This window comes from Vombatus ursinus, unplaced genomic scaffold, assembly GCF_900497805.2.
Source record: "Vombatus ursinus unplaced genomic scaffold, bare-nosed wombat genome assembly UNPS02014894.1, whole genome shotgun sequence".
NCBI classification, from domain to species: domain Eukaryota; kingdom Metazoa; phylum Chordata; class Mammalia; order Diprotodontia; family Vombatidae; genus Vombatus; species Vombatus ursinus.
This window is the reverse complement of record NW_020954672.1, coordinates 1,314,178-1,340,816: the sequence shown is the minus strand read 5'-3', so window position 1 is coordinate 1,340,816 and position 26,639 is coordinate 1,314,178. Positions and strand designations below refer to the sequence as shown.

At 46.7% G+C, this 26,639-nt stretch overlaps 1 protein-coding gene across 2 annotated transcripts; it reads right to left on the bottom strand.

Annotated features, from left to right (window-relative positions):
* Positions 1-36: 36 nt before the first annotated feature.
* Positions 37-25,767, bottom strand: ARHGEF40 (Rho guanine nucleotide exchange factor 40). 2 transcript variants are annotated; one of them, XM_027843148.1, is made up of 24 exons: positions 25,700-25,767; positions 22,678-22,875; positions 20,868-22,116; positions 20,564-20,728; positions 20,263-20,383; positions 19,744-19,840; positions 19,577-19,657; positions 19,338-19,454; positions 17,983-18,078; positions 17,706-17,821; positions 17,333-17,459; positions 11,239-11,361; positions 10,959-11,102; positions 7,161-7,771; positions 6,719-6,953; positions 6,166-6,252; positions 5,168-5,380; positions 4,204-4,374; positions 3,309-3,486; positions 3,053-3,157; positions 2,660-2,803; positions 1,998-2,140; positions 1,346-1,402; positions 37-1,221 (listed from the first exon to the last, which is right to left on the bottom strand). In XM_027843148.1, the coding sequence occupies exons 1-23, from the start codon at positions 25,700-25,702 to the stop codon at positions 1,361-1,363; spliced, it is 4,566 nt and encodes a 1,521-aa protein (XP_027698949.1). In that variant the 5' UTR covers positions 25,703-25,767; the 3' UTR covers positions 37-1,221; positions 1,346-1,360. The 2 variants fall into 2 exon arrangements, with proteins under 2 accessions (XP_027698949.1, XP_027698950.1); XM_027843149.1 differs by having other exon boundaries at positions 1,998-2,128.
* Between the last annotated feature and the right edge of the window lie 872 nt (positions 25,768-26,639).

Below are 26,639 nucleotides of genomic sequence, written 5' to 3'. Positions count from 1 at the left end.
CTCCATAAGGCAGTCAGTTTCCTCAGACGCTGTCCATTGGACCCAGAGCTCCCTGGAAGCAGCCAGGACTCCCAACAGAGGTGGGTGGGTAGAAGGAGACATAAGAGGTAGCACCTCACCGTTGGTAGCCTCACTGCCAGTCTATAATAAGTTTCGGAGGGGAGGCAGAATGGAAGGCACCTGCAGAATCAGGTTTCTTGCACCAACAGCTTTTGATTTGTGATGGAATGTGGATGGCACCTGGCCTACTTAAATAATTCAAGAGTTGTGATTTTTTCATTGTGGGTAGTACCTTCACAAGGAGATTGTAATCATTTTCATGCTTTAGTAAGTAGGTACTTCATGAATTGCAGTGACCCTCTCCTCCCCAAAAAAATCATTACCCAGTAGCCCATCTTCTTGTGATGAGCCTCCCTAAATTTAGCTGGCCTCATTGAGACATGCAGTTAGTGATAGGAACAAAGCTTTGGTCATAGATTTAGACTGTAGAGGTCTTATAGTTAGAGCCCTTAATTTTCCAGATTAGAAGAATGAAGTCCAAGGTCACATAAAAGTCCTTTTTACTTAAAATTCAGTTTTTTATGTATTCTGGCCATGAGACTAGTTCTGGGGAAGTGTCCAAATTAAAGTGTTGTCTCAATCACTCCAAGAGACTAAGAAGGCTTCCTGTTTCCAGGAGATAACTCCAGTAAATACATTTAATGTGGCAATAGTAATTATAATAACAGTAATTACATAGAAGACATCTTCACGTTTCCCAATCCCTCCCTCCCACAACAGTTTGCATAGTTCTATCTGTGATGGTCCAGTTCCCAGAATACTCCAATTTGCCCGCAGAGATGAGTTCCTTTAGGGAGGAGTCAGGGGTGGAAGAGAAATGAAAATTGTGGGTAGAGGAGTACTGGGCATGTGCAGTGATGTGTTTCCTAGGGAATGATGGGTTAGGATTGGGGAAGGAAGGGAAGAGGGAGAATTTCTCCTATTGCAGGGTTTCAGTGGTGAGCAGACGTGGTCACCTTAGGTCCTGCAGGCAAAGGCACCAAGCTAGGAAGAGCAGGGGATGGGGAGGCAGTATAATAATGCACTGGTCCCTCGACCCCTCTTTCCCAGAAAATAAAATGAAAGGAAGAAGCATGACATTCTTTCATGCCTATATTACTCCTCTACCCCAACCCATCATGTGTTTCAGAGGTGGTGTTCCTGTTGAGTTCTGGACCTACTCTGTAAGAGAGAAGAGTGAAAGGAGTTGAGTAGAGGAAGAATTGACATTGATTCCTGGGAGCTGGGGGAACATCTAAGTGGAAGGAAATGTGGGGTGAGAAAGAGGATACTGTGTGTGACTCACCTCAGAACTCCAGGGTCACAGAGGGGTGGTAGGATCACTTGGGGCTCGAGTATGGCTCTGAGGAAAGAGAAACTACAGTGAGCTGGAAAGATAATAACTACCTCTTTTTACTTGTTCCCCCATCAACCCTGTACAATAATATTAGCTGACATTTAAGATAGTTCTTTATAACTATAGAACCCTTCCTATATATGATCTCAATTGATCCTCACAATATCTCTGTGAAGTAGCTAGATGTTACCATCCCCCATTTTATAAATGAAGAAACTGAGGCTCAGGGAGGATTAAATGTTGCCTAAGGTTACACAGCTAGTAAATGGCAGTCCAAATCACTCCTGAGAGCTAGTCTGGACTTCAACATGGTTCTTCTAACTAGACGTCTGGAACTTATTGTGTATACTACACCAAAGCTGTCTCCCTAGTATTTCTGGATTTTTTTCAGTTTAGTTTAAGCCTTAGCCTATCTGTCGTCCCCTCTTTTCTTCCACCCTAATGTGCTTATTAAATGTTCTCCCCTACCCTAGGGATATTTTGATCCCTGGTTTAAATTGGAAGGACAACATTCCTGATTAATGAACTGTATGAATGAGAGAAGTCACATATAAAATAGTCAGAGATCGTCCCCAGACCTAGCCCCATTATAGGAACTTACCGGACGGGCATACCCCAAGATCCCTCCACTAGGCAGGATAGGGGTGCTGCTCCCAAGGTTGGGGGGCTGTAGGCTGGGGCTGCTCCTTGCTCCTGGGGACACTTCTCCAGAAGAGTCAGGTGATTCAGGTGCTGGAGGGGAAGCTGGGATAAGAGCAGTGTATAGAACCCCTCCAGATTACCTTAAGCAACCAGGCTGCAGGAGCAGGAAAAACTCCCTAGCAACAGGAAGCTGTGAGTCACCATAGCAACCCAGTTGCAGGGGAACCCCCCCCAGTAAGAGGCAGGAAATTGTCAGCAGCATCATTAGAACAACCAGGGAAGAAGCAACAGGAAGCTGTAAGTATTGCCATGGTGAACCGGGAGGACACAACAGGAAGCTGAGGCAGTTTCCATAGCGACCAAGGGAGAGCTAGAGAGAGGGGCATAAAGGAAATGCTCCTTTAAAACAGTCTGCTGTAAGCATTATCCTAGCAATGGGGTAGAAGGTGCTTCAGTATTGGAAAAGTGTACAAAATCATGGCAACAAGGCTGCTTGGCTAAGGCAGAAAAATTTCTGAGTTACAGGTAACCCTAAGCATTGCCATGGTGAACTAGCTGTTAGGAACATCCAGTTAGGGGCATCACCAGGGTGCAGGGACACTGCCACTCATGGTGCCTCACCCAGGGAGATCTGCTTGATGTCCAGGTCCCAGGCCTCCTCCTCGACGCGGGCGGGCAGGGAGCAGGCTCCCGGGGAGAGACAGGGTAGGGAGGGGCCGACATGCTCAAAAGAAGAGACAGCCACGGAGGCCCGGGTTCGGGCAGCTGTAGAAAGTGGGGTGTGTGGGAGGGAGGGGCAGATGTTGTCATGGGAAAGCTCTTCTACCTCCCCATAATGTTCCTTGGTCCCATGGAATGTCCCCTAGTCCCACAATTCCTAGAAAGAGTTTACCACTCCTCTTTATCTCTACTTACCCACCAACCCCTATTCTCGAATTGTGCCCTCATCTTTAAGGTTCTGAGCACTTCTTGGGGAAGAGGGGAGAGGAAAACTTTCCACACCATAACCCTCACCTCTCCCTGTGAGCAGGGCACTCAGGGTCCTCTCCCCAAGGGCCTTGATGTCCAAAAAGGGTTTGTTTCCAATGCCCATGGATACCATTTGTTGCACTCGAAGCTCTGGGGAAACAGAAACACTGTCACTTCCCCCTGTTCCTTCTTACCTCTGCTTCTGCAGGAATGCTAGCTTGTTGTCCACCCCTCCTTTTGCTCCTTCTCCATCACCACCCCTCCTTCAGTCTGCTCAAACTCCCAAGTTCTCTTCCTGTACCCTTGTTGTGAGCTGCCTGTCTCCAAAGCAACTGGGCAATGGAGCTTGTCCACTTGTGTTTAATCTCAGATGAGGTGGCCTGAAGTGTGTATGCTTCCCGGGAACGCCGTCTTCGGAACCACAGCTCAAAGCAGAGCCCGCTGTCCCCAATGTTCTCTGTCAGCCCCATGTCAGCAGTCTGGGGGGATAAAAAAGGGAGAAGGGTGGAGAGTGAATAAATGAGCAGGTGGTGCATCTCATCCCAATTAGATCCCCAAGATCCAGAATATAGCCTAAGAATAAATACTGGAGTCATAGAAAATGATTCTAGATCTACTGATGCAGGTCTTGGAGCAAAACTATTGGCTGTGGAAAATAGGAATCCTGGTGGCACCTGGTACCAAGGTATCTTCAAATGGGCAAGTCTTTTGGGTCATTCTCTTTGGTTATTCATTCTGATCCAGAAGTATTATTTGCAATGCCTGTGTATTCTAGATCAGAGGTGTCAAACTCACCACTGGCAAAACTCACGAGTGCAGCCAAACCAGGTTAAAATGTAATTGGGAAATGTTTAAGAAAATAAATAAAAATATAATACAACATAGATAATGTTAATTTGTGGTTTTCTAAGTCAATATATGGCTTGCAGAGATATCTTTTTATTTGAGTTTGATCCCAAAGTTGTAGATCACATACTACCATTCCCATTTTATCCTTGGATTGTCCGGTTGTGGCTACTGCACTAGAGAAAAGGAAACCTCCTGAGCTTGGTTCATGATGAGAACTTGAGATCTTGATCCATTGGTTGACTCCAGGCTAAGGCCTGTTTCTAGATTATCCAAGTCTCTGGACTAGGGTGAGGTTCCAGAGGACTCTTAATATCCAAGGAAGGAAGGATGCCCCCATGGGGTTGTACCTTAAAGGCCTGCTTGTAAACAAAAACCTCAGGCCCACCCTCTGGGCTCTTGAGTTTGCTGAAGAGGAGGAGATGTTCAAAGAGGAAGACATGACGTAGGCATTTCCTCCTCCCACAGAAGACAGTGAAAGGATCTCGGTGTAGTAACTGCCCTTGTTCTTTCAGATCCACCTGTTGAAAGACAAAGAGGAAAGGCTGGCCTGTCCTTGGTTCTAGCTCAAAATTTTATGACCTCATGACTCCTTTCCTATTCCTTCTACTTGATTTTTCAATTCAGTGCCTTTTTTCCATCTGCCTTACTGGTCCTACCTTGCTTAGTTCCATCCTGAATGCCCAGTCTATTTGCCTCTTCCTTTTTCCTTTTTCTCTACCTGGAGATGAAGGTTGATTGGCCTCGCAGGAGGAAGCAGGACACAGCAGCAGGATGGAAGCTCAGAGATACTTTTTTGGGGGGGGGCATTGTGTCGAGTCCTTCAGGCAGAGCCTAGGAAGCAGTGAAGCTTCTGGCTTAGAATCCCCAAACTTGGGTTCAGGGCTGAGAACTCTAGCACTCTATGTGGCTATTCATGTAAAAAAAGGTAGCAAAGAATTAGAAGGAGCTGTTCCCCAAAGGAGAGGGCAGGGCTGAAACTGTGGTGGAACTGGATCTCAGGGTGGAGAAAAGACAAAAAGGAAGAGGAAAATTGAATGGGCATTTGGGATTGACTTAAAGCTAGTAAGGTAGATGGGGAAAAAGCATGGAATTGGAAAGTCAAGTAGAAGGGACAGGAAAGGAGTCATAGGGTCATAGGATTTTGAGCTGGAAGAGGTCTTAGAAATGATTTAAGTCTAATTCATCTTGCAGCTGAATAAACTGAGAATTGAGGAGGTGACTTGGCTAAGGCCAAACAGCAGGAGTGAGACTCGAACCCAAAATCTCTTTTGGAGGTGGCGGTGCCAAGTGGATGGCGTTGGTTGCTCTTACCTCACAGCCACGTACAGCCTCCACAGCCAGCAGATCCCGGCCTCTGTCCTCTTGGTCCCTTAGCAGCTGCAGGGCAGCTGCCAGAGCCTGGCGTTCAGAACTCAGCTCAGTCCCTGTCTCTTTCAGCAACTCCTCCAAGAGTTTCCCGTATCGAGCTAACTGTTCCAGGGGTTGCTGTAGGAAGCGGGGCGAGTAGAGGCCTTCTGTGGAACCCTTGGGTGGGGGAGGAGACAAAAGGGGTTCATGGTGAGGGTTTGAGGCATTCATTCAATGAGTGTGTGGCAGTTATACTCTGGAGAACTGAGGGGTGCCACCCAAGAACAACATATGTAGATGGAACCAGAGGACTCCCCCTCCTGCCCAGGTACTGGGCTTCTCCGTGTAATATCCTGGAGAAGAGTTAGGGAGAGAGGATATTTAGAAGATTATTTTGCCCTCCCTAATCTGAGGAGAAAAGGATGAGGAATGGAATTAATTATGATGATCACCTACTATATTTCTATAGCATTTGTATTTTTTAAAGGTGACTCCATGTCTGTGATCTTATTTGATCCTGGCTATAGCCTTATGAGATAGGCAGTATAGGAATTCTCCATATTCACTGAGATGAGGAAACAGAATAAGAGAAGTAGTTTATTTATGTTCACATAACCAACTAATTATTCAGTAGAAGACCTGGGGCTAGAACACAGATATCCATACTTCTGTCTGCCCAATGCCAGCATTGGCCTTGTGGACTTGTTTCATCCCCCAGAAACTCTCTAGCCCTTACTTGAATTCCAGGCATTGGACATGCTGCTGGGTATCCACTTCCAGAGCCCTTTCCACTACGCCGTGTGACTCAGACAAGTTACAGACACCCTACACATCTATATGCCACTAGAAAGACTCTATTCCCTAGCTTCCACCCCTGGGACATAGGGATAGGGTGTGGAAGTGGTGTGTTCTGCATCTCTCTATCCCATTCTCTGTCATGTATCCAAAAGGGGTCCTCTTACTTTGTTAGGGGGGTTGAGTGCAGCCAGGCCAGCTTCCAGTTTGTGCCGGTGTTTCAAATACTGAGCATACAGATTGAACTGGTCCCCCTATGTCAGGAAGAAAGTGGGCAATGATTAAACTGGCCTCCCTGCATCAGGAGGAAGGCTGTTAACAGTAGCCCTTGAAGAACTGGGTGATGCAGAGTGAGATGCTCTTTACTTTTCACTGCCCCCAAAGGAGAGTGGGGAAGATCAGGAGACACTTGGTCAAAAGAAAAGGACCAACTTTATGGAGAGACTCCCCACAAAATACAAATACAATGTCTCACTGGAGATGTTATTTACATAGCACTCCAGAAAAGGATGAAGAAATAGCTTGAGGGAGATGTGAGAGGTATCTTTAGAGGCACTTGGGGATGCAAAGCTTTAGAGGATGGGATGTAAAAATGTGCAAAATGGTTTCTTCCAAGTATAGGACTTGGGAGAAAATAAATTTAGGGGAAATGAGGCTTGTAGCAGCAGGCCAGTAGGGAAAGGGGCTCAGGGAAAGGAAAGGCCCTGGTTGGTTACTTACATGCCTCAGGAAACAAGCCCCCACTCGGAGAGGGTGTGTAGCACAGCCTTGCAGCTCCCGAAGGAAATGCACCCGATGGAAGTTTCGGAGTCGCTCCCGAGCAGCCAGGACTGTAGCCCAGTCTACCCGAAGCTCTGCTGTCAGTTCGGGCCCCGGTGGTGGCAGTGGTTCACCCAATACTGCTACATACTCTTGCTCACAGGAGATCAACTCTGACACCAACCGCTGCTGGGCGCTGTAAACACAGGACGGGGGCAGGGGATGTCACTCCAGAGCATGGGAAGAGCAGGGGCCCTGAGTGGGTGTGATAGGAAACCCCTCCCTCTCTTCTCCTCTCCCTAGCCTGGTATGTACTAACTTCACTGGAGCTGGAAGGGGAGGGGAAGAGTATTGATGAATAGGGTTGGGTTCATTAATATCTAAAGGTGATTTCAGCACTCACCTGATGCTTCTCTTGCGCTCCATCCGAGGGGTGCCAACCCCCCAGGGCCCTTCAGGGACTCCAGCTCGGCCTAGCAGTACATGTTCCCTGGGGCTGCAGGTCCTGTCTACCACCTCAGTGCTGCTGACCTCTAGGCCACGGATCAGTACAGCTCGTGTGGTCCCAGGCCGTGGCTTCCCCTGGGCCTCAGGAGCAAGTTCTTGTGTTTCTTCCTCACTGTCTTCTCCGCAGGGCGCTAGGGAGCAGTGGGAAGGTGCTGGTCGGGGTCCAGGGCTATTGGAGAGCAGTAACACGCTGAGACTTCGAGAAGGGCTGAGCGGGTCCTGTTTGACTCTTCCACTGCTGGCACTGTCTGCCCGACGCCGGCACCGGCCTTGTGGACTTGTTTCATCCCCAAGAAACTCCTGAACCCTTCTTTCTAGCTCCAGGCATCGGGTGTGACAGCGGCCCCACTCTTGGAGCGCTGCTGGGCTGCCCAGTTCCAGGGCCAGAGCCCGCATTTCTTGGAAGGTGCCTGCACTAGGCACTGGGGCCAGCGCTGCTAGTACAGCCTCCTGACCTGGTGCTGCTCCTGCTAACTTTGCCGTTCCTTCATCCACCCACTCGTGTGCCTGTAAGGACGACGGAACAGAATGGGAGAGGAGGAACCAATGAAAGACAGAGAAAAGGGGATGAGAGGTTAGGCTTACAACAACTTATTTCTTCTCTGCTTAATGCCCCTCCACCTTTACTCCAGGGCTCCCGCAAGAGTGTGGCCCAAGGTAAAGCATCCCCTGGAAACACTCTACCTCAGAGTCCCAGTACCAGTGCTCTTCTTTCTCGTCTCTAGGCAAAGGGCCCCCAGAGATATAAAGAAAAGTAATTAATAGTTTACACCTATACAAAATTTTGGGGTTTACAAAATGTATTATATACATTGTTTGATTTGGATACATTATCTCTGAGACACAGTAGGGGATAGTGGGAAGAGTATTGGTCTTGGCATTAGGAGACCTGAGTTCAAATCCCTGTTCTGCCACTTACTATCTGACTGATCAGTGGAAAGTCTCTTACTTTCTTTGTGTCCCTTGTCTGAAAAAAAAAGGGGGGGGGAATACTAATGGCCACATAGAGTGGCTTTGAGAAAAGCACTTTGCAAACCTTAAAACTCCATAAAAGTAGGAGTTAAAATTCTCCTGTTTGATCCAGCCAATTCTATAAGGTAGGGATGCAAGAATTATTATCTCTCTCTCTCCTCAAAAGAGGTGACACTCAGCAGTGAAATGACTCCTCCACAGTCAGAGGGCTTATAAGTGTCAGAGGCAGGAAATGTCCTCTCTCTATTCTTCAATTGCTCCTTATCTACCGGATCCTTCTCTGCCTATAAACAGACCCAGGTCTTCTCCTTGCTTAAATTGGACTCCACTATCTTCTCAAGTTACCATCCTACAGCTTTCCTTAATAGCCAAACTCACTTTCCCTCTTACTCATTTCTCAGCCTTTTTTTTTTTTAAATTTATTTAAAGGCAATCAAAGTTAAGTGACTTGCCAAGGGTCACACAGCTAGTAAGTGTCTGAGGCTGGATTTGAATTCAGATATTCCTGACTTGAGGGCCTGTGCTCTAACTAGCCCCTCTTAGACTCTTTCAGTCTGCCTTGTGACCTCATTACTCAACTGAAACTACTTTTTTCAAGGTAGATAAAGATCTTTTAATTACTAAATCCCAAAGATCTTTTCTTAGGTGTCATTCTTCTTTTTTTAGTTAATTAATGAATTTTTAGTTTTCAACATTCACTTCCAGAAGAATTTGAGTTTTGAATTTTCTCCCCTTCCCTTCCCTCCCCTCCCCAAGACAGCGTGCAATCTGATACAGGCTTTACACATACACTCATATTAAACATATTTTCACATTAGCCATATTATGAAGAAGAATTAGAACCACTGCGAAGAACCACGAGAAAGAAGAAACAAAACAAAACAAAACAAAAAAAGAGAGCAAATAGTAGGCCTCGATCTGCATTCAGACTCCGTAGTTCTATCTCCGAATGTACATAGCATTTTCCATCATGAATGTTTTGGAGTTGTCTTAAATCCTTGCATTGCTGAAAGATCTAAGTCTATCAAAGGTTGTCATTGCTGTGATTGTGTACAATGTTCTCCTGGTTCTGCTCACTTCACTCAGCATCATTTCATATAAGTCTTACCAGGTTTTTCTGAAGTTGGCTTGCTCATCATTACATTCATATACCACAACTTGTTCAGCCGTTCCCCAAAGGCATCCCCTCAATTTCCAATTTTTGGCCACCACAAAAAGGGTTGCTGTAAATATTTTTGTACATGTGGGTCCGTTCCCCTTTTTATGATCTCTTTGGGATATACCCCTAGAAGTGGTATTGCTGGGCCAAAGGGTGTGCACAGTTCTGTAGTCCTTTGGGCATAGTTCCAAATTGCTCTCCAAAATGGTTGGATCATTTCACAACTCCACTAACAATGCACATGTTCTCCAACATTTATCATTTTCCTGTTTTGTCATGTTAGCCAATCTGATAGGTGCGATGTGGTTAGGTGTCATTCTTCTTGACATTGTTGGTATGGTTGACTATCATTTCTTCCTGATTGTTTTATCTTCCTTGAATTGGGATGAAACTGCTCTCTTTTCATTCTCCTTCTACCAGTCTGACCATACCTCAGGCTTCTTTTCTGGATTATCACATCTCCAAATGTGGGTGTATCCCAATATTTTGTCCTGGACCTTCTTTTCTTTCTCTACATACTCTCTCAGTGACTTCATCAGCTCTCATAACTTCAATTACAATCTCTGTGCAAATGATTCCCATATCTATATATCTAGACCTCATCTCTCTGCTGGGCTTCAGCATTATGAAATGCCTACTGAACATCTCTGAGTGGATGTCCCATAGATATTTTAAACTCGATGTGCTCAAAATGGAACATATTATCTTTCTGCTCAAAGCTACCCATTTTCCAAACTTCCCTCTTTTCTTCTGAGAACACCACTCTCCCTCCAGTCATCCAGGCTCATAACATTGGAATCATGCTAGATTCTTCACTCAATCTCACCCCCCATACCTAATCAATCATCAAGTTGTCTTGATTATATTTCCAAAACATTTCTCCCTGTCTTCCTCTCTCCTCTCACATGATCACTACCCTAGTTCTGGCTCTTGTTACTTCTTTTCTTAACTATTGTAATAACCTTCTAATTGGTCTAGTTTCTGGTCTTTCCCCTCTCCAATTCATAGTGCCTGGCACATAGTAGGTGCTTAATAAATTCTTGCTAACTGACTGACCCTACATTCCAGTCAAGTTGGCCTATTTTTCATTTTTGAGTGACATTCCATTTCTTGTTTCTGTGACTTTGTATAAACTGTCTTCTAGCCTATAATGCATATCCTCCTTATATTGGGTTCTTGGATTCTCTGGTTCTTTTCAAGACTCAGCTCAAGTGCCACCTCCTGTAAGGGTCCTTTTGTGATAACTCAGTTATTAGTTCCCTTCTGAAGCCCCCTCCTGAAATTAACTTTGTATTTCCTTTGTGTATATTTTGTATTGACTTATCTGTGTACATGACATTGTTTTCACTTGATAGAATATAAGCTCCCTAGGGGCAGGAACTGTTGTATATTTACCATTGCTTAGCAGAGTATAGCCTGGCACCTCGCAGACACTTAATATGAACCTAGATTTCCTGAACCCCCAATCCAGCTTGCTTTCCTCCAGAAAGGGATATAGAAAGAGAAGGAAGAGGAGAGGGGAGAGGAGAAAGGAAGAAAAAGAAGGGGAAGGAGCAAGGGTACCTGCTGAAAGAAACGGTGTAGCCGGAGGGCCCGATGGAGGCTGCTCTCTACTTGCTCCAGTCGCTGCTCAAAGTCATCCAGGGACTGCTGCGTGGTGGGGTCCTCCTCCAGGGTCAGGGCCTCCCGAGCCTGGGCTAGCTGCTCCTGCAGAAGGTTGGGTGGTACACAGTCTCTGCCCTGGCCTTTCAAGAGCTTTTCCTCTTGCCTCTGCCACCAGATCTTCCCTTCTCCTCTGCTGTCCCTTATTTATAGGCTCCTCAACTGGTCCCCCTTGTCTTACCTGGGCTTCAGTACTGAAGGCTTGGAAACGCATCTCCATCTCCTGCAGGGCAGGCAGGGAGTCTCCAAGCTCAGAAAAGTTCATCAACTGCTCTTCTCCTGGGCCAGAAAGCCACTGCAACACCTGGAGGCAAACAGATTGGAGAGAGGAGGCACCAGTCAAAGAAACATCATTGCATCATGGTAAGATCACTGAAGCCAGAAGTAAGGAGGGGTAGGTTCTGACTGATTCTAGCTCTGCTACTAGCTGGCCGGGAGATCTTGGATATCTCTCTAAGGCTCAGTTTCCTCATCTGCAAAATGGGGATAATAATAATCATAATTAAAGGGTTGTAAATCAGATGAGCTAATGGACATGGAAACATTTTGAAATGTGTTATACAAAATCCCTGGGTTATTAAGAAGACCTGGGGTAGGCAGGATATATAACTGGGGCTGAGAAGAACTTGGCATTGATCAAGGAGAGACAAGGGGAGAGTGAGAAGGGAAGCCTGATAGGTCCTGGAGGCAGGCCGAGCTAAGGGTTGTTGGGGTGGAGGGGGATAAAAGGAAACCAGAAGGAAGCTCTTTAGAGAACCCTCATCCAGGAGAAAGCAATGTAAAAGGTGGTGTTGAGGGCTTGACTTGAATTGGCTGACTCTCCAGTAACTGAAGAGAGCATGAGGGGAGGTGAAGTAAGGGTGGGAGGTAGCACTGTGGTTAGAGCATGCACATGTGTGCATGTGTGGTTTGAGTATTGTTATTCTAAAAATACAGAGAGGCTGAGGTTGACCAAAAAGGTAAATAATAGCTTACATGCATATAGTGCTTATTATATGTGAAGCACTGAGCAAAGTGTTTTATAATTGTTATCTTATTTAATCCTCAAAACAACCCTTGGAGGTAGGTGCTATTATTATCCTCATTTGGTGGATAAGGAAACTGAGGCAAATAGGTTAAATGACTTGCCTAGGGTCACACAGCTACCAGGGGTCTAAAGCCAGACCTGAACTCAGGTCTTCCTGACTCCCAACCCAGTACTCAATCCATTGCATTACCTAGCTGCCCCAATGAAAGGTACTATAACCCTATCTTATAAAGAAAGACTAATGGAATTTTTTGGTTTTGTTTGTGCTTTTTTAGCCTAGAGAAGAAAAGAATAGTTTGTGTGTGTGCGCATGCGTGTGTGTGTGTGTGTGTGTATGTGTGTAGGTACACTTATGTCAGGCTCTTTTTGAGGAGGGTGCTGACTAGTTTGGAAGTATAACTCTCTGGATCCTAGTTTACATGGACTCTGTGTAAGGAGGACAATAAACAGATACCCTAATAATAATAAAAATTAGAATATTACCAGCACAGTGTAATGGAATAAGGTTTGGACTTGGAGACAGAGAACTAAGATTTAAGATCCTGCTCTATCACTTAATAACTATGAGACCCTGGGTAAGGTACTTAATCTCATCTGTAAAACAGGTTTCTTATCTCACAGGGTTGTTGCATTAAAGAGAAATACATGTATTCAAGAATAATACAACAGGGTATAGAATTATACATAAAAGAAATCTATACATTCCCAGACTGGGATACACCTAAGTTTTCCATCCTAATTCTTGTCCAAAATTTCCTAGGCCAAGAATGAGCCATGTTTCTCTTTGGTTGGGAGACTTATAACATGGCAGCCAGATCCTTCATGATTCTAAGTGAGAATGTTACCTTCTATCCCAGAAAACCTCCATCCTGACTTTGGCATTCAGAGGGTTATAAACATTAAAGTGCTATATAAATATAGTATTATTATTGTTATTATCATTATTTTATCTGACATTCATATAATACTTCATGGTTACAAAATGCCTTTCATAAATTATCTCATCTGATGCAGACAACTCTGGGAAGTAATTAGTACAAGGATTATTATTCTTATTTTCAAATAAGGAAATGGGAGGTGACTTGCTCAATGTCACCAAGTCTAAGCACCAGTGGTGCTTAGATTTCAACTTTGGCACATAGGGAGCCCAGGGTCACTTTCTTGGTATCAGCCATTAAAAGTTCCTCAGCATCCTGACCTTATCTGCATGGAAAGAGTTACTTCCATGATAGGTCTAGGTGGCTGTTCAGTCACTGAGCCCGGGACTATGGAATGGAAACCAAGGCCAAGGTTCCAAGCTCATTGTACCTCCCTTTAGTAGTACAGCTAGAGTCCTCTGCAGGGCTCTTGGCCCCAGAAGGTTAATGATCAAGGAAGGAGGAAAACATTTCTGAGGAGTTCTCTTAAAAAGAAGATTAATATTTTTCAAGACCCTTTGCCCTCTAGGATCTTCGTGACTTCTTCCGTTGGAGTTTGAGGTATTACAATTTTTTATGGCTCCTAGGTTTAGAGTTGACATTGGGTAGAAGAAGGCAGTAACTGGGAAGTTTTCAGGCATCAGCAGGGCTTCCACTGAGTCCGTAGGCTCTCTCAGATCTACCAGAATCTACTAGGATATCTGACTCTCAGACCACAGGAGACAGTTTGGTAGAGTGGAAAATTCATTGGAACTAGATTTGAGTCATAAGACATATTGGATTCCTGGCTCGTCGTTTCTTCTAGCTGTGGAACTGTGAACAAATTATCTAATCTCCACGTGTCTATTTCTTGAATATGTGGATAATAAAAAATGCACTACCTACCTTACAGAGTTGTGAGAAAGGCGTTTTGCAAATCAGAAAGAACTATATAAATATGAGCTGATAATAGCATTATTAGCATCAGGATCTTACAAGGTCTTAGATTCAGCCTAGGTGGAAGGAGAGAGTGGTGGGACTGATGTTCCCATCCCATATCAGGGAGGACTTGGTTCATCAAAGAAAGCTGGATGCCAGGAAGCATAGAGAGAGGGGGAGGACAGAGTTTTTGAAATAGCCCCTTGGGATTGGAAGGCAAGTCAAGGTGGAAGAAAGTTTGCCAGTATCAGAGGGGAAGAAGCTTTCTCCCTATGGAAGGGGAGGATTCTGGACTACAGAAACAAGAGGCTAGCCTTGGGGAGCAGTTGAGAGACAATTTGGGTAGGGTGTGGGAGGGGAACACCATGGGAACTCCAGGAGAGATGCCTCAGGTTTGCTTATAAGGAAAATGACAACATAGATTTCAAGATGGAAAGTACCTCAGAGGTCATTGAGTTCAATTCCCTTGTTTTAAAAAAGAAGAAACTGATGCCCAGAAAGAATAAGTGATTAGCCAAGGGTTATATAACTAGTAAATGTTTGCGGCTGAATTTGAACCTATGGCTTCCTATCTCCAAGTCTGACGCTCTCTCCACTATACTATATTACTTCTGTCTTTTATAAATTTTGAGAATGTTTTGTGTATTAGAATAATTCCAATGGTGTGCTGGTAAATGTTTAACAACTGGATCTCTGGGAAAAAATATTCGCAGGACACCTTTTAAAATTTAATCTGCATTATTAACATTTTTTCCATTACTCTCTCAAGTCTAAACAATTAACAAAACAAGTCAAACTCTGTTTTGTAGCATTTACTGATATCTGAGGTGTAAATGCTCACATTGAAAATTTAACAATCAATTCTCTCAGGCTGATTTGAGCTGGCTTTGGCATACCCCGGGCTGAATCATTCTGACTTATGATGTGATCAGAAAAGTGTGTGGTAGTTTTGTTTCCCTCCTTACATTGGGTAAAGAGAAGGGAAATTTACTGGTTAAGTGATTACAACTTGTGTAACCTAAGACAAATGACTTAACCTTTCTGGGCCTTAGTTTCTTCATTTGAGGTCATCTGAAATGACCTCTAAGGCCTTTTCCAGCTTGAAATCGCGGATCCTATGATTACAAAGCAGTAAGGGCAGAACATAAAAATAATTAAATTTATATAATACCTACTATGTACCAGGCACTATGCTAAGTCCTTTATAAATATTGTCTCATTTTATCCTCATGACAGTCCTGGAAGGTGGGTGCTATTTTTAGCTTCCCTTTATAGATGAGGAGACTGAGGTTAAGTAACTTGCCCAGAGTCACACATCTAGTAAGCATCTGAGGTGGGATTTGAATTTAGGTCTTCCTGACTCCCAGTCCACCACTCAATTCACTGTACCATGTAGCTGTCCCATGAAGAACCTGACATTTAATCAAGTTCAAACAGTTTTACTCAGAAATTAATGAGAAATGCTGGACCATGAGGTCCAGGTGGCACATCCCAAAGTTAGAATGGAGGTGTTCTGGGATAGAAGGTGACATTCTCATTTAGAATCATGAAGGATCTGGCTCCGTGTCATGAGTCTCCCAACCAAAGAGGAACATGGCTCATTCTTGGCCTGGGAAATTTTGGACAAGAATTAGGATAGAAAATTTAGGTATATTCCAGTCTGGAAATGTATAGATTTCTTTTATGTATAATTCTATACTCTGTTGTATTATTCTTGAATATATATATTTCTATATACATATATGTATCTATATATAGGCACATATGCACATGCACACACATATACACATGCACATACACATACATATATGCAATATATACACACACACATACATATACACACATTCTCTTTTGTCTTGGAAATAAACCCTAAAAAGTGAACTACTCTTGTCTGAAGTATGTCGTGACTAGGGGTATTGAATAAGAGAGAAATGCATACTAGGATAATCTTAAAGCACATGTCTGACCATGTCATTCCTCAGGAAGGTCTCCATTGCCTCTAGCACGGAGTTTCTTAAACTTTTTTTTTGGTCATGGACCCCTTTAGCAATTTAATGAAGCCCCACACTATTATGGTTTGTTGCCAATATTCATAATTGAAGGAAATAATAAATTTCATTCAAAGGATAGTGAAAATATACAGTTATCCCTTCCACATTATGTCTTTCCCCAGTAGTGGTTTCAATATATCTTGGGTTGGCATAAGAAATTAAATAGGAATTTTTTGGGAGTTTTGTGGAAGCTGCAGATGACATGTGAAAGCCAGCAGATCACACAGAAAAAGTTTAGAAATTCAGAAATGCATAAAATATATGTATACTGTTGTATAATATCGACCCAAATTTTACAATAAGGTACTGTAAACACTGAATAAAAGAAAAAGAAAAAATTCAGACTTCTCTGGTATGAAGGGAGGGCCAAAAAATTTTATGTTGATTTTCCAGATTACGGGGTAGGGGGGTGCCATACCCCTAACCCCCTCGATGTGGAAAGGGTAACTGTAAGTGTAATTTTTTTCCCCATCCAAGTTCACAGACACTCATCTATCCATTAGATCCCTTTGTGGGGGGGGTCAGTGGACCCCAGGTTAAGAACCCCTTCTCTAGGTTCAACTAGAAACTCTTCTGTTCAGCGTTTAAAGCCTTTCACAATGTGATCTCAACCTACCTTTCCAGACTTATTACACATGACTCCTCTTTGTGCACTCTGTAGTCCAATCAAATTGGCCTATTTGCTGACCCTTACAATAAAATATCACATTCCCTGTCCACTTGCCTTTTCATAGGCAATCACCTATGCCTTTCATGCACTCCCTCCTCCTCCTTTTCAGCTCTGAGCAAACCTAACTTGTTCAAAGCTGTTATATGATTTGGCCTTTGCCAATTCTCCCGGTTATTAGTGCCTCCTCTTTGAAATTTCTTTGTGTTTACCTTGTCTTTATTTCATATATGTTTTATATCTATTTAGAACTGGAAGTGCCCTTCAGCTGCCATCTAGTCTAATTCATTTTTATACATGTTGCTTCCTATAGAATGTAAACTCCTTGAGGGCAGGGATGGTTTCATTTTTGTTTTTATAACCCCAGAAGGTAACCTGGTGCCTGGCACGTAATAGGTTCTTAATGATCATTGTTAATTGATTGATAGAATCAGGAATCTCCAAAAAGGGTCATCAGCAAAAGGGGAACAAGTAGTTAGAGCTTTGACGAGGCAGATCTCAGGACTTAGGAAACGAAGTCCACTCAAGGCCCAGGAGACTCAGTGCCTTGAGCTGAGTTTCAATTATCAAGGAGATTTTGAAAGTAAGGAAAAGTGAAAGTCCTGGGGGCCAAAGGCAAAGTCTTCAATTAGCAGAATGTTTCATGTCAGTGTCAAAAGCTAGGAGTGGTTGGAGATATGAGGACTCTAGCTCACCTGGAGGAGTTTGTGTTGACGTCGGTGATTCTCCTGTCGCTGTAGGTAGAGGTTGGACAGGCGAACAAGCTGGTGAATTGCTTCATCCACTTCCTGGTACAGAATGGCAGGGCCTGGGCCCTCCAACCTGAGAGTAAAAGTGGCAATGTGAGGAATAGACTTTCCTTGGCCAGACTCTAGCTTTGACCCATACATACTTCCTTAGCCCCATTCATTCAGGATCCCATGGGGTCCACCTCATAGGGATATAACTGCCACCTCTGGCAGCCCATCTGCCAATTCATCTCCTACCTTTCATAATCCTCAATCAATTCCATTCCTTTCCTCGGTTCCCTAGTCTCCTCCCCTGCCCTGCTTAGGCCTTTTCTCTCACCTGCTGCTGTGGGCTATACGAAGCCTCATGAGAATGGCTCCTCCATCCCTCTGCAGTTCTGCCAGCCGGGGATCTGCTAACACCTTCCGCAGGGGCTCTGGAGTTCCCACCTCCACCTGCAGAGAGTAGGAGCCCTGAAAGAACACCAGCCCAACCCCCATTCTTTTTCACCCCAGTCCCACAAGCTTCCCTTCTCCCCTGTGCTAAGGGGTCCCATCCATTCTTCTGCCTTGGGATTTCTTGCCTGTCTCCTCTCCTCTTTTCACCCAGTCTGTACCTCTCCCTCAAGCTCCGCAGCTCCTTCGAGCTCCTCAATGGCTTCTCGTACAGAGTATAGAACATCATGGCACAACTGGGACAGTCTTGCTACTTCCTGGAAAATACACACACACACACACACACACAGAGCACAGAAGGGTCAGAGACATTGCAGACAGAAGGCATTTGTGATGAAGAACCCAAATGCTAACATAGGGTAGCCCAATCCCAAGAGATACCCTCTCCTAACTCCTACAGGGGGATCTGAACATCAGAATATCAGAACTGAAGGAAAGCTTATAGAGTCTTAGCCAGATTTGTTTTTATATATGAGGAAACTGAGGCTCAAAGAGGTGAAATAATTTGTCCAAGGTCACATAGCTAGTTAATGGTAGAGCAAGGTCTCAAATACAACTTTTCTCAGTCCAGGGCTTTGCTCACATAGTCCTTTCACCTAGAATAGTCATCCTTTCTACCTACTCAAATCCTACCCATCTTTCAAGGCCCAGATCAAATCCTACAACTGCTAAGGGGGGTCCTCCCTAATAATTGTAGGGTACACTCCACTTTTTAACTGTTAGTGTAGTACATTGTTTAACCATTTGCATCACTAAGAGTCATAGAAATATAGAAATATTCGATCATGGAAGGGATCTTAGAGACAGCAGAGGTTAACCCTGCCCTCCCCTGCTCACCAGGAAACTGGCATCCAGATAGGAGAAATGACTCATCTGAGGTCACCTACTTAGGTAGTGACAGAGCCTAGATTAGAAACCACTCTGTCTCCTTTCACTTTCCCATACTGCCTCCTTCTCTTCATACTTTTTTGGAACTTGTTACTTAACATAGGACTTTTTTGTACTATTTTGCGTTATTCTTTAATTGTTTTTAGGTATCCTCCCCAATATTATAATCTTTTTGAATGATAACAGCTTACACTGACATAGCTGTTAAGGGTTTACAAAGCACTTTCATCATAACAACTTCATAAAGTAGGTCATGCAAATATCCTCATTTTACGGTTGAAGAAACTGATATTTAGAGACATCAAGTAACTTGCTTAGGGTTCTATAGCTTGGTAGTGTCAGAGCCAGGACCAGAATCTGGGTCGTCTGACTCCAACTCCAATTCTCCTTCTACTATAACATACTTGATTGTTTCCAGAGCTTTAGATTCCCTTGAAATAACTTAGTTAAGTGGTCAATAAATACTGTTGAGTTGAATTGAGTTGACAGCACCATCTTTTACAGTCTTGTGGCCATGGCTTGGATCTGGCCCTCTACTTCAGGCTGCCCTGAATGTGGATTTCCTGGCCATGGGCTCATGACTATAGTGCTTTTCTTTGGCTGAGGTAGGGAGAAAAGGCAACCTCACCTGATGAGTTTCTGTCCAGCGCCGTGGAGAAAGGTCCCTGTGACCTCCTAGGTCTTTCTGTAGCTCTTCAGGCTTGGCCACAGTTGTGAGGTCACTCTCAGATAGCAACTCAGCACCCTGTGGAAATGCTGGGATCAGGTGGAGTTCTGGCCAGATTCATAGCCAACCAAGTAAGCCAGTGTGGGACTTAGCCATCTCTCTTCTCTTTCACCCACAGATAGGGCTTTAATAGACCATACCTGAAGATCACTGAGCTCAATGTGGGACTCATTCTCAGTTAAAATCATCAGTCGCTGTATCACAGGGTGTCCTTTGGAATCCTAAGGGGAGAGGTGGATCAGATCAAGCCCTGGGAGTCAGGGAGTATAGGAAGGGCACAATGGAATTATAGGTCTAGAATAGGTACCTGAAGGTCATTTAGAACAGGGATTAGTCCTGGGGGAAGAAAGGGAGCACACCGGAGGTCTAGAAGGACAGACAACCCCAACATCTTCAGGTCAGACCTGTGTGGGGAGGGAAGGTTAATAAAATCTCATCTCGAGGTTAGGGCACAGTGGAGTCTGAGGCTCTGATTTTAGTCCATGGGAAAAAGTCAATTCCTTGTAGGTTAGGGAGACAGAATGTAAATAACCAGTATCTGAGGTGGAAAATTTGTCTCTAGGAGAAAGTGTCTTGAAGATTATGGAGTCAAGTTTCTTGAGACTCTGGGGAGGTCAGTGTTCATAGTCCCTATGGTGAAGGAGCCAAAGTATGGAAAATTTAATCAGTGTCCTATATATAATGTCAGAGTCCTCAGAATTCAGAAGGGTCATTGAACTAAAAGTCAGTGGATTGAGGATGTGGGTTGGGATTATGTCATTGTCCCAGAAGTCACGAGGTCATCATCTTAAGGACTCAGGGAGGTCAGCACTTGGCCCACATTTACCTGAGCAGTGAATGAAGGTAACAAAGAACGGTGCTCATCTCTGCTTGTGTGGGTGGAGGCTCAATAGAAGGGCATGGTGGAGTGATGGTCAACAAGGCCCGGCCACTCTGGTCCACCCCACCTATGGACATGAGGTGACTATGAAAAGGGGTCAGGGATGATAGCCTGCTTTCAGTGAAGGTGTGATCAGTCTTTACATCCCTTGGCTCTCCCCAGCAACATGGCTTCCTTTTCCCTCACTTTTACCTCCTCCCACTTTCTGTTTGTTATCCTTTCCTATTCCTCCACTCCAAACACTCACCAGTCAGCATGAAAAATCCAGATGCCATCAAATCCCAAGTCATATTGGAATCATCGTCAACCAAAGTTGGGGCACACCCTTCGGGGCTACTGCCTTCCTTGTCCTTTCCAGCTTCAGACGGTGGTATTAGGGGGCTAGATGGGAGTTCCTCTGGGTCTGTGGATACTAAAGAGGACAGGAAGGATGGTTGAACTGAGGTCTGAATTAGAGGCTGCTCCCCAGATTGAGACCACTACCATATTCCTTTTTCTACTGCTGAGACCACTCCCACCTTTGTTCCCCACTGGCCTCCATGTACTCTTACCTTCTGCAGCAGCCTTGCTGTGCCCTGTTGGCTCTACTTCTCCTGTTCCCTCCTCCGTGGACTCATAGGCAGAAGAGGGAATGGGCTCTCTTTCCTTGACTTGCTCCGGCTCTAGGTCCAGCTCTGACTCAGTCTTTCCTGTACATTCAGGTTCTTCATCTTGTACCAGGTTGACTCCTGAGGGCTCATTCTTATTTGGGGGGGCCAGACTAGTGAGGGCCTCGGGACAACCAGTCTCTTCTTTGCTCCTGGGGCTTGATGGTACACTTTCTGCTCCCTGCCCAGCGGCTCCTCTGCCTCCCCCACGCTTTTTCCTTCTGTTTCCTTTGCCTAATTTCCGAGGTGTCCCAGCCAGTCCCTCATCCCCCTGGCCTGGCCCGTCCCCACCCTCATTTGGTCTTAGAGGGAAAGAACCAGCCTCGCCTCCCAGTGTCTCAGCTGGGAGCTCAGGAGTATCAAGTGTTCTTTCTTCCTGAGGGGATTCGGCTCGTGGGGGAGAGCCAGTATTAATTCCAGTGCTGCTCCCTTCTCCAGGGGGCCGAGCCCCATCTTGACCCCGGAGCACCGTTCCCTTCTGGTGCAGCCATGCCCGGTGTCTTCTGTGTCGTCCCTTCCCTCCTGCACTTTTTCTGGCAGGTACGGTTTGAGTCCTGGAGAGGCCAGGGGAGCTTGCTGCTTCCCCAGGACACCCTTGGGCTGGTAGGGTCACTTCTAACAGCTCCACATATTCGCCCTCAGGGGCTTCTGCTGGGGCATTGTGCCCATCCCCAGGGCTTCGAGTGCCCAGGGCCTCCTCAGGCAATGGGGGGCTAGAGAGCCCAGGGGCTCCTGGGGGAAGCTCTGGGGGCAGAGAAACTGGGCGCTGTCCTACCATGAGACTGCCTTTGTGCACAAAGCGTGGGCAGATGAGTTCAGCCCAAGGCAACCGCTGGACACCTGTGGGTGATGCCAGGAGGCATGTGGTGAGGCGCCCTGCTGGACGGTCTTTGTTGATACCCTGCAGCCACTCAGGAGTGAAAAGGTAGGCACAGGCTTCTGTGGATACTGGAAGTTCCTGCACCCGTCCACCCCCTGGGGCTAGGCACTTGAGTGCCAGGTGAGGGGCTCGGGCCACTGAGGGCACTACTTGTAGGTAGAAGTCTCCAGGGCGAAGCAGCTGCCAGGGTAGTGCAGCCAGCTGTACTACTACCTGCTCATGCAGACAGAGTGGCCAGCCCTCATGAAGAAAGAGGAAGCCGCTGTACTGGGCCTGGAGAGAGAGGGGGGAGCTGGAGGTCAAGGAACCCCAAACCTGGTTAGCAGGCTGTGGAGGCAGAGTGCATGAGAACAGGGACAGACAGGGTAAGGACAGTCAGGAGAAGGGCAGTCCATATCACTTGGTTGGCCATTATCACAAAATGTACGCTGAGCCTTAGACAGGGAATTCACTATGGCAGGGTAGTCAGGGTGAGTACTGTTCAGTATTCAAGAAAGTCATGTTAAGTAGTTAGTTTATGCACGGGGGCAAGATTAGTAGTGAGGGTTCACAGAGATGGTTAGTATAACAATCACAGAATGTTAGCCTTGGAGGGAAACTCTGAGATCACATAGTCCAACCTCCTTATTATATAGATGAAGAAAGACAGCTAGTTGCTCTCTTTAGGGAGTCAGTCTCTGAAGGGGTCGATGTCTCTGAAGGGGAGGTCAGTTTTTCTGGGGGGTGTCTGGGAGTTCATTCTGTAGGGGCTGGTCCCTGGGGTGAGGCAATGAGGCAGTCAGTTTAGGGCCCAGTGAGTAGGCATGCATGCATGCAGGCAGGCTAGTAACTCACACAGGCCTCCTGTTGGACCCGGGCAAGAAGGTGTTTAGCGGGCACCAAGAAATCCAGGGCATAGCGCAGCGCGTCTTCTCGGTAGGTACGCTCTACCACCTGGAATACCTGGCCCAGCAGTGTGGGTGCAGTTGCTTCAAAAGGTGGATACAGTGCAGCCAGGGTGCTCTGCACACAATCTTCTACTGGCTCTGGTTCCTGGAAGAAGAAAGGGGAAATCAGAGGAGATGGCAGGGGGACCGGTCTAGAGATCAGAGGACACTAGGTAGAATTGGGGGAAGGGGTAAAGATGCCTGGGGTAGGTGGATGATCTATCCACAGGCCTCTCTGTTGGCTCTTCAGATTGAAGGAGCAGATTTGTCCGGTCAGACTTTTTGCTAGATTACAAGGAAATCAGATCAATAGCTCTAAGAGGCTAGGCAGTGGCTGGTCAGGGGAGAGAATGATGTGGCAGAAATTGCTTAAGTAAGACCTTCAGTACCTATCAGTGAAGGGATGTAAACCAGGACAAATTATGCTTTGTACCAGTCCCCCACCTCCTCCACAAATGAAACACATTGGGGCAGCTAGGTGGCGCAGTAGATAGAACACTAGCCCTGGAATCAGGAGGACCTAAGTTCAAATCTGGCCTCAAACACTTGATGCTTACCAGCTGTGTGACCTTGGGCAAGTCAGCCCCATTGCCTAGCCAAAAACAAATGAAACACATTTTAAGTAGGTGAAATCAGGTTAAAATGAACATTTGGGGGTCATTTTGTAGGAGGAAAGAGGTCGCAAAAGGGGTATGAGGGAAAGGAAATCAGAAAAGGGCTTTACCTTGTATGAATGTGTATAGGATGCTCATGAGTTGAGCCTGATGACCTTTTAGCATCAGCTGGCTGAGTCCCTTTCTCTTCCTAGCCATAGCCCTTCCCTGAACCATCCCCCCTTCTTGACCTCTGCCCCTCAATCTTCCCCACACACCTGTGACACCATGGACAACTCTGATTCCAGGCACCCTTAGTAGCTCTTCTCTGACCTCTATCATCAAGCCCCTTCCTATATGCACTATGCCCATCTTTTCCTTCCTTGAAGTTCTAAGGAACCTGATTTAATGTTTAAAAAAAGTGTGTGTGTGTATATGTGTGTGTGTGTGTGTGTGTGTGTGTAATGGAGCAAGAGTTTTCAGTGTGATTGAAATGCTCCTCCAACCCCCAAATAACCCTAGTCCAGAGGAAAGAGGTGCCACAGATTTTTGGCATTTACATACTGACAGATGGCTTAGGAATAGAGGAAGAATACCTAGACCTGACAAAGAGACGCACCTAGACAGACCTGGGCCTGCAAGCATGTGGAAGAACTAGACCCCAGTGTCTAGCAGAATGAATAGTTGTGTGTAGGAGAAGGGATGGTGGTAGTTGAGAATGGGGTGGGGGTGGGGCCAAGCGGGCCATAGGCTCAGAGGCCAGGAGGGGCGGGGGGGGGGGGGGGGGGGGGGGCCCCCCGGGGGGGGGGGGGGGGCCCCCCGGGGGGGGGGGGGGGCGGGGGGGGGGGGGGGGGCCCCAGCCACGGGAAGCAGCAGCGGGGGGGGGGGGGAGGAGCAGTTTGAAGAGAGGGGACTGGGAGTGGGGAGTTTGGGAGGGTTTGGGAGGGAAGCGACAGGGCTGGGACAAGAGAGGAGACTAAAGTGACTGAGTCAATAACCCTGGGCATGGCTTCCCTCTTCCCTCCCGGACAGTTTATGCCCTTCCTCTGTGGAGTGGGAGCTTCCCCAATGGCAGTATCCCCCTTCTTCCCTGAAGTTCTCCTTCTGGCAGTGCCCCTCCCCCATTCCTGCGGTAGGAGCTCCCCCTGGCAGTGCCCTCTTTCTCTCAGTAGTGAGGTCTTCTTCTGAAAGTATCCCTGCAGTGAGTTCTCCAAGGGGCAGTGACCGTTGAGCACCTCTTCTCCCCTGTAGTGTTTACCTGCCTCACTTCTCCAAATGCCTTCATCTCCCTTGCAGTGTGAACTCTGGGAGTGAGTTTCCCTCAAGGCAGTGTCACCCTTGCCACTGCGGTAGGAGCTCCCCTGGCAGCGTCCCTTTCTCCCTATGCCATTCAACTCACCAAACATATCAATCCCCTACAGTGTGCACAGCCCCATACAACCTATTAGGATAAATACAAAGTTTAAATCAAATGTAATCTCTCCTCTTGGAGCTTTCAGTTTTGGAGAGAGAATTGACCTAAGGACAGAGAACTATAATATACAATCTTAAATGTAAGAGCAATTAGAGGAGTGGAACAAAGGGCTGTGTGAGCTTCCCCAGATGATGCTTCTTTCCTCTCGCAGGTGTGCCACCTGGGTTAGTACTCCCTGCAGCCTTAGTTCCTCTGCATCTCTTCTACTCTGTTTACTCTTCCATGCCCCTGCCCCAGTTACAGCTGTGACTGGTCCTCTTGGGACCGGATGGGTGGGCCTCCCCTCACAGGACCGGGGACTGAGATGGAAAATGGTGATTGCAGGCAGGTCCGTTCTCATGGCCTGGCCGACCCCTTCCACGGCCATTGCCAGGACCTGCTCCCAGGGTCCCTGGGTGGGATAAGCGAGGTAATTGGGAAGGGAAGGGAAGGGAAGGGGCGCTGTACAAGTAGGGTAAGTCAGAGGCAAGGAGAACAGAGTAAGAAAGGAAAGAAAGAGAAGGCAAGGGATACGGAAAGCACAAATTTGAGCACTGAAGAAAGGAGGATGGGGGTGGGGTGGCAAAGTCCAGATAAAGGGATAAAGAATAAGAGCAGTGAGGGGGCTGAATGGAGGGAAAGGAACCAACAGGGAGAGCCAGGCAACTCCAGACCCAGAGACAGAGAGAGACAGAAAGGAGAGGGAAGGAAAGACTGTTCTTTTCCGAGATGGGAAACTAGAGTCAAAGTAGAAGCGAGATCAAGGGCAATCAGAGGAGGCGGCGGGGCTGGGGCTGGGGATCCAGAGGCCCAGAGGAGGGGGTGGGGGCCAGAGGCAAAGAGCTGGGAGAGGGAGAGGGTTTAGGCTGAGGTGTAGGACTCACCATGGCTCAGGGGCGCCAGGGCCCCAGTCCGCGGCTGCGTCCAGGCGGGGCTGGGGCGCACGGCTTCCCTCCCTCGGGCGGCTCTCACTTCGTCTGGCTGGGGGACAGCTCCAGCCCCGGCGGCAATAGCAGAAGCTAAGCCCGGGCTCTGGCTCCCAGGCTGCGGGGCTCCACCAAGGGGGACCGAGACGGCCGCCCCGCCCCTAAGCGCACACCCCCACCTCCCCCCAGCTCCCCAGACTCCCTTCTCCGCGACTTAGTCTAACGGGAGAGTACAACTCCTTGGGACACTCCACCCTCACCCCGCCCATCCAACCAGAACATCCACTCACGTACCCTAGATCCTCATCCATCCCAGACCCCAATTAATTTACTCAGGACCTTGACCCATCGGACAGCCAGACTCTCCCAGGGAATCCCCTCTTTGCCTGCTGACTGGTGTTCTTCCGTCGGGATCTGTCTAGGATCTGACCCTCCAATGAATCTTTCTGGGACTTGGGGTGAATCTTTCCCGTTCCCTCTTCTCCGGTCAGGCTCAGGGCTGGAGACCGCCTATCTCGAAACTCTACCCTGGGCCATGTTCTTCCCTCATTTGGACCTCGATTTCTAATGTCCAAACTTGGGCTAAGCGCCTCCTTCTCTTCTCATCAACTGAACATCTCGTGGTGATGGACAGAGGGAAATTAGGGGACTCGACAGCCACTGTCCGGACAATTCCAGCTCCCCCATCCCCCTTCTCTCTCGCCCACCATGCTCAGGCCTCTGGCAGCACAGCTTGGACAATGAGGTTCCTGTGTCCGAGAATGACGAGGTGCGTGGGTGTGGATCAGGGGAGAAGGGAGGGCTAAAGGGTTGTTGGGATAGGGGACTGTGGTTAAGGGGGGCTGGGGACTCTAGTTCAAGGTTTCTTCTGTAGTCACTTCTAATTCTTCTAAGGCTG

Excerpts from the sequence above, each read along its gene's own strand:
- ARHGEF40 (XM_027843148.1), bottom strand. Across the intron at positions 20,729-20,867 it reads CAGCAAGGCTGCTGCAGAAG|TATCCACAGACCCAGAGGAA; the intron begins GTAAGAGTACAT and ends TGTCCTCTTTAG. Across the intron at positions 6,253-6,718 it reads GGGCTTGTTTCCTGAGGCAT|GGGGACCAGTTCAATCTGTA; the intron begins GTAAGTAACCAA and ends TTCCTGACATAG.